Source organism: Nerophis lumbriciformis, linkage group LG04 (assembly GCF_033978685.3).
Source record: "Nerophis lumbriciformis linkage group LG04, RoL_Nlum_v2.1, whole genome shotgun sequence".
NCBI lineage: Eukaryota > Metazoa > Chordata > Actinopteri > Syngnathiformes > Syngnathidae > Nerophis > Nerophis lumbriciformis.
In genome coordinates this window covers 35,209,845-35,223,762 of record NC_084551.2, presented here as the reverse complement: position 1 = coordinate 35,223,762, position 13,918 = coordinate 35,209,845, and the positions used below count along the sequence as shown (strand labels likewise).

Below are 13,918 nucleotides of genomic sequence, written 5' to 3'. Positions count from 1 at the left end.
GCTCTAAAACTTGCTGGTAGACGGCTGCGTTGACCCTGGATCTCAGGAAACAGAGTGGACCGACACCAGCAGATGACATGGCACCCCAAACCATCACCCAACCATGCAAATTTTGCATTTCCTTTGGAAATCGAGGTCCCAGAGTCTGGAGGAAGACAGGAGAGGCACAGGATCCACGTTGCCTGAAGTCTAGTGTAAAGTTTCCACCATCAGTGATGGTTTGGGGTGCCATGTCATCTGCTGGTGTCGGTCCACTCTGTTTCCTGAGATCCAGGGTCAACGCAGCCGTCTACCAGCAAGTTTTAGAGCACTTCATGCTTCCTGCTGCTGACCTGCTCTATGGAGATGGAGATTTCAAGTTCCAACAGGACTTGGCGCCTGCACACAGCGCAAAATCTACCCGTGCCTGGTTTACGGACCATGGTATTTCTGTTCTAAATTGGCCCGCCAACTCCCCTGACCTTAGCCCCATAGAAAATCTGTGGGGTATTGTGAAAAGGAAGATGCAGAATGCCAGACCCAAAAACGCAGAAGAGTTGAAGGCCACTATCAGAGCAACCTGGGCTCTCATAACACCTGAGCAGTGCCAGAAACTCATCGACTCCATGCCACGCCGCATTAACGCAGTAATTGAGGCAAAAGGAGCTCCAACCAAGTATTGAGTATTGTACATGCTCATATTTTTCATTTTCATACTTTTCAGTTGGCCAACATTTCTAAAAATCCCTTTTTTGTATTAGCCTTAAGTAATATTCTAATTTTGTGACACACGGAATTTTGGATTTTCATTTGTTGCCACTTCAAATCATCAAAATTAAATGAAATAAACATTTGAATGCATCAGTCTGTGTGCAATGAATAAATATAATGTACAAGTTACACCTTGTGAATGCAATTACTGAAATAAATCAAGTTTTTCAAAATATTCTAATTTACTGGCTTTTACCTGTATGTAGCATCATCTAGAATAGGGGTCGGGAACCTTTTTGGCTGAGAGAGCCATGAAAGCCAAATATTTTAAAATGTATTTCCATGAGAGCCATATAATATTTTTTAACACTGAATACAACTAAATGCGTGCATTTTTAAGTAAGACCAACATTTTTAGAGTAAATTAAGTCTCTTATTCTGTTTAATAACATTGTTATTCTGAAGCTAACCAATAATAAATAAAATACTTACCATTAATGCGACTTCTTGAACAAGTGCGGTAGAAAACGGATGGATGGATTAAAATGCATGAGAATGTTTTATATTTTGAACGTTATTTTTAGCACTGTGATTACCAGCAAAATTATTCATTACTTATCCTGTTAAGCAATGTCGGCTAAGATTTATCTGAGAGCCAGATGCAGTCATCAAAAGAGCCACATCTGGCTCGCGAGCCATAGGTTCCCTACACCTGATCTAGAAAGATACAAAGAACTGCTATAGCGACATCCAGTGGACACATTTAGAACAATAGTTTCTTTCATTCAAGAATTTCAGCTCATTTTTATACTCAGCGAACTCATCCCGTGGGCCGGACAGAATCTGTTTGTGGGCCTTACCCGGCCCGCGGGCCGTATGTTTGACACCCCTGCTTTAACACCTTAGTCAACTTAAGTCAAAACTTTGTTAAGCCTCCTAAGCGACAAAAATCGGACACGCTAAAAAAATGTTACGTCATATATTAATAATCTTTTTAACTTTCAACGCTTTAAATTCTTCGGGGCCGGGCTGTATGTATATATGTATATATATATATATATATATATATATATATTTATATATATATATATATATATATATATATATATTATATTAGGGGTGTGGGAAGAAATCGATTCGAATTATAATCGCGATTCTCACGTTGTGCGATACAGAATCGATTCTCATTTTAAAAAAATCGATTTTTTTATTTTTTTTATTTAATTATTTTTCAATTATTTATCTATTTTTATTTTTTATTTTTTTATTAATCAATCCAACAAAACAATACACAGCAATACCATAACAATGCAATCCAATTCCAAAACCAAACCCGACCCAGCAACACTCAGAACTGCAATAAACAGAGCAATTGAGAGGAGACACAAACACGACACAGAACAAACCAAAGTAGTGAAACAAAAAAGAATATTATCAACAACAGTATCAATATTAGTTACAATTTCAACATAGCAGTGATTAAAAATCCCTCATTGACATTATCATTAGACATTTATAAAAAATGAAAAAAATGAACAATAGTGTCACAGTGGCTTACACTTGCATCGCATCTCATAAGCTTGACAACACACTGTGTCCAATATTTTCACAAAGATAAAAATAAGTCATATTTTTGGTTCATTTAATAGTTAAAACAAATTTACATTATTGCAATCAGTTGATAAAACATTGTCCTTTACAATTATAAAAGCTTTTTACAAAAATCTACTACTCTGCTTGCATGTCAGCAGACTGGGGTAGATCCTGCTGAAATCCTATGTATTGAATGAATAGAGAATCCTTTTGAATCGGGAAAAAAATCATTTTTGAATCGAAAATCGTGTTGAATTGAAAAAAAACAAAACGATTTTGAATCAAATCGTGACCCCAAGAATCAATATTGAATCGAATCGTGGGACACCCAAAGATTCACAGCCCTAATATATATACATGAAGGCCTTGTAAGTTGTGAGCAGTTTAACCTCCTGAGGTACTGAGTTCCACACATTTGCGCTCCTTACTGACCAGGCCAACTTACTGAAAGTGCTCCTGCACAGAGGAATATAACAGTCACCTCTGACAGAGTCTGGGGTGACACGCTCACGGCTGTGTCTTTGGCTGATGCACTCTGCCAGAGGATCTGGAGCCAATTCATGCAGTACTTTATAGGTCACTTTTAAGTCTGCAAATGTGTGAAGACTGTCCCAGTTTAAAATACTGTATTTGTTTACAATGGCACAGTGATGATAGAGCCTAGGTTTTTTAAAATCCATAACCTTAATTGCTTGTTTGTTCAATATTTACAATGTTTTTTTTTAAGCTCTGACCAGCCTGAGACCAGCTTGTAAGGCAATAGTTGAAGTGGCTGAAAATCATCGAATGCAAATACAATTTTTCAGCTTCAGTTGCCATTTCAATTTGAATTGCACGAACATTTTTGAGATTAAGCGTGAATATTTTACACAATTTGCCAATAGGGGCTTTAAAGGAAAGCTCTGAATCTATTACAAACCCCGTTTCCATATGAGTTGGGAAATTGTGATAGATGTAAATATAAACGGAATACAATGATTTGCAAATCCTTTTCAACCCATATTCAATTGAATGCACTACAAAGACAAGATATTTGATGTTCAAACTCATAAACTTTTTTTTTTTTTGCAAATGATAATTAACTTAGAATTTCATGGGTGCAACACGTGCCAAAGTAGTTGGGAAAGGGCATGTTCACCACTGTGTTATATGGCCTTTCCTTTTAACAACACTCAGTAAACATTTGGGAACTGAGGAGACACATTTTTTAAGCTTCTCAGGTGGAATTCTTTCCCATTCTTGCTTGATGTACAGCTTAAGTTGTTCAACAGTCCGGTGGTCTCCGTTGTGGTATTATAGGCTTCATAATGCGCCACACATTTTCAATGGGAGACAGGTCTGGACTACAGGCAGGCCAGTCTAGTACCTGCACTCTTTTACTATGAAGCCACGTTGATGTAACACGTGGCTTGGCATTGTCTTGCTGAAATAAGCACGGGCGTCCATGGTAACGTTGCTTGGATGGCAACATATGTTGCTCCAAAACCTGTATGTACCTTTCAGCATTAATGGCGCCTTCACAGATGTGTAAGTTACCCATGTCTTGGGCACTAATACATCCCCATACCATCACAGATGGTGGCTTTTCAACTTTGTGCCTATAACAATCCGGATGGTTCTTTTCCCCTTTTTTGTCCGGAGGACACGGCGTCCACAGTTTCCAAAAACAATTTGAAATGTGGACTCGTCAGACCACAGAACACTTTTCCACTTTGTATCAGTCCATCTTAGATGAGCTCAGGCCCAGCGAAGCCGACGGCGTTTCTGGGTGTTGTTGATAAACGGTTTTGGCCTTGCATAGGAGAGTTTTAACTTGCACTTACAGATGTAGCGACCAACTGGAGTTACTGATAGTGGGTTTCTGAAGTGTTCCTGAGCCCATGTGTTGATATCCTTTACACACTGATGTCGTTTGTTGATGCAGTACAGCCTGAGGGATCGAAGGTCACGGACTTAGCTGCTTACGTGCAGTGATTTCTCCAGATTTTCTGAACCCTTTGATGATATTACGGACTGTAGATGGTGAAATCCCTAAATTCCTTGCAATAGCTGGTTGAGAAAGGTTTTTCTTAAACTGTTTAACAATTTGCTCACGCATTTGTTGACAAAGTGGTGACCCTCGCCCCATCCTTGTTTGTGAATGACTGAGCATTTCATGGAATCTACTTTTATACCCAATCATGACACCCACCTGTTCCCAATTTGCCTGTTCACCTGTGGGATGTTCCAAATAAGTGTTTGATGAGCATTCCTCAACTTTATCAGTATTTATTGCCACCTTTCCCAACTTCTTTTTCACGTGTTGCTGGCATCAAATTCTAAAGTTAATGGTTATTTGCACAAAAAAAACGTTTATCAGTTTGAACATCAAATATGTTGTCTTTGTAGTGCATTCAATTGAATATGGGTTGAAAATTATTTGCAAATCATTGTATTCCATTTATATTTACATCTAACACAATTTCCCAACTCATATGGAAACGGGGTTTGTATTAACCCAAGGTATTTATATTGGCTGACAATTTATATTCTTCCTTCATTAGTATGTATGTCGGGGTCAGATGATACTATTTTTGTTTTAGTTACATACATGCCTACAGTTTTAGAAGACGTTGGAGAAGTTGCAGCCGCCTGAACACTTGCCAAAAGCAACGCACCCTTGTTGCTCGCCTCTTCCCCTCACACGTTCGCCAACGTCTGTCAGACATCTGCAAAACATTTGCGCTCTCTGAGATAAGAGCTCGCAGCGCCTTGCATAACAAAGCCGTCTTGGTCCGACCAGCTACGCAGGAAGTCGAACAGACGGATTTCTTCCTAAAGACCACCATGGAACGCGTGCCAGGTATTTGCTTGGTGCTCTGCCTTCTCCTGCTGACACACTGCACACGCCAGCAGACACCAGAGAAGAAAAAAACTCCCAAAAAAGGTGAGATTGCTGTCAACATTTCACTTGGATGTGTTTGTTACGACTGACTTGTTCTCATCACGACAGATTCTACCAATGCTGCCATCGAGGAAATAAAGAAACAGATTAATGACATCGTCAACGACCTCAATTTATTAAAAGAGCAACAATCTCTGCAGTCGAGTAAGTGTGTTTGACATGTGACATTCTGTACAATTAATGACATTTGCTTACTTTGCTCAGACAACAACAAACATTGTTACCTGCAATGTGTACATACTTTATACAGTATCTAGCTATGGAAAGCTTCTACATAAATACATACATTTTATACAAAACCCAAAACCAATGAAGTTGGCACGTTGTGTAAATCGTAAATAAAACCAGACTACAATGATTTGCAAATCTTTTCCAACTTATATTCAATTGAATAGACTGCAAAGACAAGATACTTAACGTTCAAACTGGAAAACTTTGTTGTTTTTTGCAAATATTAGCTCATTTGGAATTTGTAGCCTACAACATGTTTAAAAAAAAGCTGGCACAAGTGCCAAAAAAGACTGAGAAAGTTGAGGAATGCTCATCAAACACTTATTTGGAACATCCCACAGGTGAACAGGCTAATTGGGAACAGATGGGTGCCATGATTGGGTATGAAAGCAGCTTCCATGAAATGCTCAGTCATTCACAAACAAGGATGGGGCGAGGGTCACCACTTTGTCAACAAATGCGTGAGCAAATTGTCCAACAGTTTAAGAACAACATTTCTCAACCAGCTATTGCAAGGAATTTAGGGATTTCCCCATCTACGGTCTGTAATATAATCAAAAATCACTGCACGTAAGCAGCAAGGCTGAAAACCAACATTGAATGCCCGTGACATTTGATCCCTCAGGCGGTACTGCATCAAAAAGCGACATCAGTTTGTAAAGGATATCACTACATGGGCTCAGGAACACTTCAGAAAACCACTGTCAGTAACTACAGTTCGTCGCTACATCTGTATGTGCAAGTTAAAACTCTACTATGCAAAGTGAAAGCCATTTATCAACAACACCCAGAAAAGCCGGCGGCTTCGCTGGGCCTGAGCTCATCTGAGATGGACTGATGCAAAGTAGAAAAGTGTTCTGTGGTCTGACGAGTCCACATTTCAAATTGTTTTTGGAAACTGTGGACGTCGTGTCCTCCGGACCAAAGAGGAAAAGAACCATCCGGATTGTTATAGGCGCAAAGTTGAAAAGCCAGCATCTGTGATGGTATGGGGGTGTATTAGTGTCCAAGGCGAGGGTAACTTATACATCTGTGGAGGCGCCATTAATGCTGAAAGGTACATACAGGTTTTGGAGCAACATATGTTGCCATCCAAGCAACGTTATCATGGACGCCCCTGCTTATTTCAGCAAGACAATGCCAAGCCACATGTTACAACAGCGTGATTTCATAGTAGAAGAGTGCGGGTACTAGACTGACCTGCCTGTAGTCCAGACCTGTCTCCCATTGAAAATGTGTGGCGCATTATGAAGCCTAAAATACCACAACGAAGACCCCGGACTGTTGAACAACCTAAGCTGTACATCAAGCAAGAATGGGAAAAACTTCCACCTGAAAAGCTTCAAAAATTGATCTCCTCAGTTCCCAAACGTTTACTGAATGTTGTTAAAAGGAAAGGCCATGTAACACAGTGGTAAAAAGGCCTCTGTGCCAACTTTTTTGCAATGTGTTGCTGCCATTAAAGTCTAAGTTAATGATTATTAGCAAAAAAAATTACGTTTCTCAGTTCGAACATTAAAAATCTTGTCTTTGCATTCTATTCTATTGAATTTAAGTTGAAAAAGATTTTCAAATCAGTCTATTCTGTTTTTATTTACGATTTACACAACTTGCCAACTTCACTGGTTTTGGGTTTTGTACATTTCTATTCATCTTGTCTATGGAAATCTATAGCTTCAGACCCAAAGCATACCACATCACGTGTCATCTATGTGTTAGGAAACTCTTGAAAGTATACAACTTGCACTAATTATTATTATTATTAGGGATGTCCGATAATGGCTTTTTGCCGATATCCGATATTCCGATATTGTCCAACTCTTTAATTACCGATACCGATATCAACCAATACCGGTATCAACCGATATATACAGTCATGGAATTAACACATTATTATGCCTAACTTGGACAACCAGGTATGGTGAAGATAAGGTACTTTTTAAAAAAAAAAAAAAAAAATAAAACAAGATAAATAAATTTAAAACATTTTCTTGAATAAAAACGAAAGTAAAACAATATAAAAACAGTTACATAGAAACTAATAATTAATGAAAATTAGAAAATTAACTGTTAAAGGTTAGTACTATTAGTGGACCAGCAGCACGCACAATCATGTGTGCTTACGGACTGTATCCCTTGCAGACTGTATTGATATATATTGATATATAATGTAGGAACTAGAATATTAATAACAGAAAGAAACAACTCTTCTGTGTGAATGAGTGTGAATGGGGGAGGGAGTTTTTTTTTTTGGGTTGGTGCACTAATTGTAAGTGTATCTTGTGTTTTTATGTTGATTTAATAAAAAAAAACAAAAAACAACGATACCGATAATTTCCGATATTATATTTTAACGCATTTATCGGCCGATAATATTGGCAGGCCGATATTATCGGACATCTCTAATTATTATCTATACACAACAGGGGTGTCCAAAGTGGGGCCCAGGGGCCAAAGGGTGGCTTCCGTTATGAAATATATATTCATAATGACCTTCTTTTAAGCTCACGAGGGGGGCGTCTTGAGCCAATATTAATATCAGTCCGATAAATGTAACAAGTACTGGATTCTAACGGCGAGCATGTAAACCTTCCGATTAGCTCCAATACAAGCGGCCTTGCGGCACATTTACGCGTTAACCTCGTAGTAGCTTCATGTCATCCAATAAGCACACATGGTTGGTCTTTACATTTCACAAAAGGTAAACATGGTAGGCCGTACCACTAGGGCAGGGGTCATATTGGACCAAAAATACAAAAACAAATCTGTCTGGAGCCGCAACAAATTAAAAGCCATATTACATACAGATAGTGTGTCATGAGATATACATTTAATTAAGAGGACTTAAAGGAAACTAAATGACCTCAAATATACCTACAAATGAGGCATAATTATGCAATATGTACATATAGCTAGCCTAAATAACATGTTAGCATCAATTAGCTTGCAGTCATGCAGTGACCAAATATGTCTGATTAGCACTCCACACAAGTCAATAACATCAACAAAACTCACCTTTGTGCATTCATGCACAACGTTAAAAGTTTGGTGGACAAAATGAGACAGAAAAAGTGGCATAAAATATGTCCTAGAAAGTTGGAGAAAGTTATACATGTAAACAAACTACGGTGAGTTCAAGGACCGCCAAAATTAGTAGGACAAAACGGCACTCGCCAAATACTCGAATCAGTGAAGCATGTTTAATATAAACAGTGTGCTTTATAACAATTAGGGAGGTTTGTGTCATGTTTGTCCTCTTACAGAAACCATATTAAAAGAAAAAATGTTTTTTTTCCCCCTCATCTTTTTCCATTTTTCATACATATTTGAAAAAGCTCCAGAGAGCCACTAGGGCGGCGCTAAAGAGCTGCATGAGGCCCTAGAGCCGCGGGTTGCCGACCCCTGCACTAGGGACTAACTGCTACATAACAGCTAAGCTAACAATAGCACACAAGCTAGACATACAGAATAAGTGTCCTTAATTAAACAATATTGCAGACTAAGACACATTTAAGTACATTTTAATCTTAATTTTATCTTTATTTTGATATTTATTTTAGTACAATGTTTATTTAACCTTTGTGTGCAATTAATTGTATTTCTAATAACATATGATAACAATAATAATTATAATAATAATAATAATTATTATTATTATATCATTAATTAATTGTATGACAGTGTTTTCTTTTTACATATTCAAACACCGTGTTACTGTTCAAACTATGTGTAATGTTACAGGGGCCAAAAATATATATACATACAAAATTAAATAAACAGCACGGTGGTACAGGGGTTAGTACTTGTGCCTCACAATAAGAAGGTCCTGGGTTTGGTCCCCGGGCTCTGGGTCTTTCTGTGTGGAGTTTGCATGTTCTCCCCGTGACTGTGTGGGTTCCCTCCGGGTACTCCGGCTTCCTCCCACCTCCAAAGACATGCACCTGGGGATAGGTTGATTGGCAACACTAAATTGGCCCTAGTGTGTGAATGTGAGTGTGAATGTTGTCTGTCTATCTGTGTTGGCCCTGCGATGAGGAGGCGACTTGTCCAGGGTGTACCCCGCCTTCCGCCCGAATGCAGCTGAGAAAGGCTCCAGCCACCGCCCGCGACCCCGAAAGCGAGAAACGTTACAGTAGAAAATGGATGGATGGATGGATGGATAAAAAAATAAATTAAATAAAAATTAATTTAAAATTAAATAAAACCTCTGCCTTGTTTTTAATGACTACGTAGGCCTACTACGCTACTGTAATTAATATTTTAATGTTGGTCATTATGGTGGTACTTGGAGAACTAGGTGTTTTCTGAGGTGGTACTTGGTGTTTTTTTTATACCTACCACTGTTCTAAGTTTGAGTAATTTCACTTGACCAACGCTTTCCGAACATTCCACCCTACAAAATAATAGAAGTTTGTATCGTTCCTGCTGATGTCCTATCGGATTAATATCACTACATTTCAGTGATGTCAAACGTACTGCCCGAGGGCCGGATCAGGCCCGCGAACAGGTTTTATCCGGCCCGCGGGATGAGTTTGCTAAGTATAAAAATTAACCAGAAATTTTTGAATGAAAGAAACTGCTGTTCTAAATGTGTCCACTGGATGTCGCAATAGCAATTCTTTGTATCTTTGTAGATGATTAAAGTTAAAGTTAAAGTACCAGTGATTGTCACACACACACACACTAGGTGTTGCAAAATGTTTCTCTGCATTTGACCCATCACCCTTGATCACCCCCTGGGAGGTGAGGGAAGCAGTGGGCAACAGCGGTGGCCACACCTAGGAATCATTTTTGGTGATTTATGCTACATATGTTACGTACAAAATAAAACATGTTAGTGCACCAGTCGAGGAAAATGATCCAACTACATAAATAACATTGTAATTTGATTTTGATATAATTTTTTATCTTGATAGATTGAAAATTACCACCAATGAGTTGACTGATCCGCCCGATTGTAGCTGAGAGAGGCTCCAGCGCCCCCCGCGACCCCGAAGGGAATAAGCGGTAGAAAATGGATGGATGGATGGATGAGTTGACTGATTATCACATAATTTATTCAGAAAATACAAATAACGACAAATAAAGATAGAATACCATTAACGGCAACATGTAAGTGTAAAAAAAACAACAACATTATGATTTGTACATTTTCAGAATGTATTTGTTATTTTTAAACAAAGAAAACAGTCTGCAGTTGTATTTATTTTTTAATTATTGTACCGTGATTTTACCAGTCCGGCCCATGGGAGTAGATTTTTGTCCATGTGGCCCCCGATCTGTAATGAGTTTCACACCCTAGGTATAGATCAATACTCGAAGCTCCAATATCGCTATCGTTGATGGCATGTTTCATGTTTACAAGGCTAACGAGTTGTCATATATAATGGGTATTAGCACTAATTGTTGGAACTTTTACACCATAACACTTCTCGGCAAAAGTTTACACACCCCTGACATACATTATATCATGTGACATACATATATATATATATATATATATATATATATATATATATATATATATATATATATATATATATATATGTATATATATATATATCATGTGATATATATATAAATGTATATATATACACGATTGAGGGTACCCCCCCTCATGAAACAGGCCTGTAGAGATGAAATAGTCTTGTGATTTTTTCCCACACATACATATATATATATATATATATATATATATATATATATATATATATATATATATATATATATATAAATATATATATATATCATGTGATATATATATATAGATACATACATATATATATATATATATATATATACTATATATATACATATACATACTGTATATATATATATCATGTGACATACATTATATATATTATGTGATATATATATATATATATATATATATATATATATATATATATATCATGTGACATGCATATATATCACGTGCCATACATTATATATATCATGCGACATACATTATATACATCATGTGACATACATTATATATATTATGTGACATACATATATATATCATGTGACATACATACAGTATATATATATATATATATATATATATATATCATGTGATATATATATATATATATATCATGTGACATACATTATATATATTATGTGACATACATTATACATATCATGTGACATACATTATATATATTATGTGACATATATATATATCATGTGACATACATTATACACATCATGTGACATACATTATATATATTATGTGACATACATATATATATCATGTGACATACATACAGTATATATATATATATCATGTGATATATATATATATATATATCATGTGACATACATTATATATATTATGTGACATACATTATACATATTATGTGACATACATTATATATATTATGTGACATATATATATCATGTGACATACATTATATATATCATGTGACATACATTATATATATTATGTGACATACATTATATATATCATGTGACATACATTATATATATTATGTGACATACATTATACATATCATGTGACATACATTATATATATTATGTGACATATATATATCATGTGACATACATTATACATATCATGTGACATACATTATATATATTATGTGACATATATATATATCATGTGACATACATTATACACATCATGTGACATACATTATATATATCATGTGACATACATTATATATATTATGTGACATACATATATATATCATGTGACATACATACAGTATATATATATATATCATGTGATATATATATATATATCATGTGACATACATTATATATATTATGTGACATACATTATACATATCATGTGACATACATTATATATATTATGTGACATATATATATCATGTGACATACATTATATATATCATGTGACATACATTATATCATGGATGATCAAAGTGCGGGCCACAGCACATTTTTTAACGGCCCGTCACACATTGTAAAAATGCTATAACAAGAAACACAAAGGAATACAATAGCAAATAGGTCTCAAGTAATGGGAAAAAGTTGAAATGTTGACACTAAAAACCAGGCACGGACTTCCTATATCTCAGGAAAAATACAGATAACCGATTAACTTATTTATTATTATCTATTTATGTACATTTGAATGCAGTTTGTGCACACATTTCTTTGCGGCAGCTTCTTTGGCAGCAGACGTCTGCATTGACTTTCAAAACCACGTCATAGAAATGCTGGCATTTCAGGTGGCTGATAATGTTCGATGTGTTAAAGTGCAATGTTTATTTCCTTCTCACGGAATGTTTGCAGAGCATTCGCTGCAAATAGCACGAAAAAATGTGTTCCTCTGAAACAGCGAAGAAGTTCAGAAAAGACAAGTCTCGGAAAAGGAGCGCCTGATTTGCTCGCCTTGCCCCACCTGCAGCACCGTGCGGCTAATCTGGCCTCATTGGAGGTTTTTTTGAATTGGTCATCAGAGGTGTTTTGGATGTGACTGTTATAATTATTGCAGTGTGAGGTAGGTGATGTGTCATGACGCCAGAAAAGTAGTTCCTCTGTGTTAGCTCTTACAATAACAATGTCGCTATAGCTTGGTTAATATGAAGATCACTGCATGCAAATGGAGCGTTGTTTGCAGTTTTATGATGAATTTACTTTATAGATAAAAGGAATCCCATTACCGGCATTGCTAGCCGCCTCTTACTAGCAGTTTTTTACTATTTAAAATGCACAAAAAAGGATAGACAGTGTTCCTATCTAAGTATCTATATTGTATCTATCTATATGTCAGTGTGTCTGCGTGGAACCAAGGTCCTCGGCAAGTGTTTCCTGGCCGAGCCGGTCAAGAGGACGTTCCACGCGGCCAGCGACGACTGCATCGCCAAGGGGGGCAGTCTGAGCACCCCTCTAACGGGGGACCAGAACGATCAGCTCTACGCCTACGTGCGCCAGAGCATCGGCCCGGAGGAGCCCATCTGGCTGGGCATCAACGACATGGTGACCGAAGGCCAGTGGTTGGACATGTCGGGTTCCAACCTACGCTTCAAGAACTGGGAGACGACGATCACCACGCAGCCGGACGGAGGCCGCGGCCAGAACTGCGGCACTCTGTCCACCACGGCCAACGGGAAGTGGTTTGATGAAAGCTGTCGCGCTGAGAAGGCTTCGGTGTGTGAGTTCAACATTGTGTGACCGCCTCAGCCTGGAAGACATCTTGCACTTCCTTGATAGGCTCCTTTCACACTATTGCACATTCACTCTTAAAGCAGGGAAATACATGTACAGTAAAAGGTGGCTGCTTGATTTGTCCAGCAAGAATGTACTGCCAGGTTTTCAAGGTGTTCTCTTATTCACTTCTTTTTTTGCATGACAACCACAAATAAAGCAATTCATGTAGCATTTTTTTCTGCAAAGCAACATCTCCTCTGAGGCTCTTCATTATTTTTCTATTTCCCATATATTCATTGAATGAAAGACAGGAATCAT

The 13,918-nt window shown here is 37.2% G+C and overlaps 1 protein-coding gene across 1 annotated transcript; it reads left to right on the top strand.

Annotated features, from left to right (window-relative positions):
* The first annotated feature begins 4,930 nt into the window (after positions 1–4,930).
* On the top strand, positions 4,931–13,840 carry clec3ba (C-type lectin domain family 3, member Ba). The gene is made up of 3 exons (XM_061945521.2): positions 4,931–5,209; positions 5,276–5,371; positions 13,224–13,840. The coding sequence occupies exons 1-3, from the start codon at positions 5,110–5,112 to the stop codon at positions 13,622–13,624; spliced, it is 597 nt and encodes a 198-aa protein (XP_061801505.1). The 5' UTR covers positions 4,931–5,109; the 3' UTR covers positions 13,625–13,840.
* Positions 13,841–13,918: the final 78 nt, after the last annotated feature.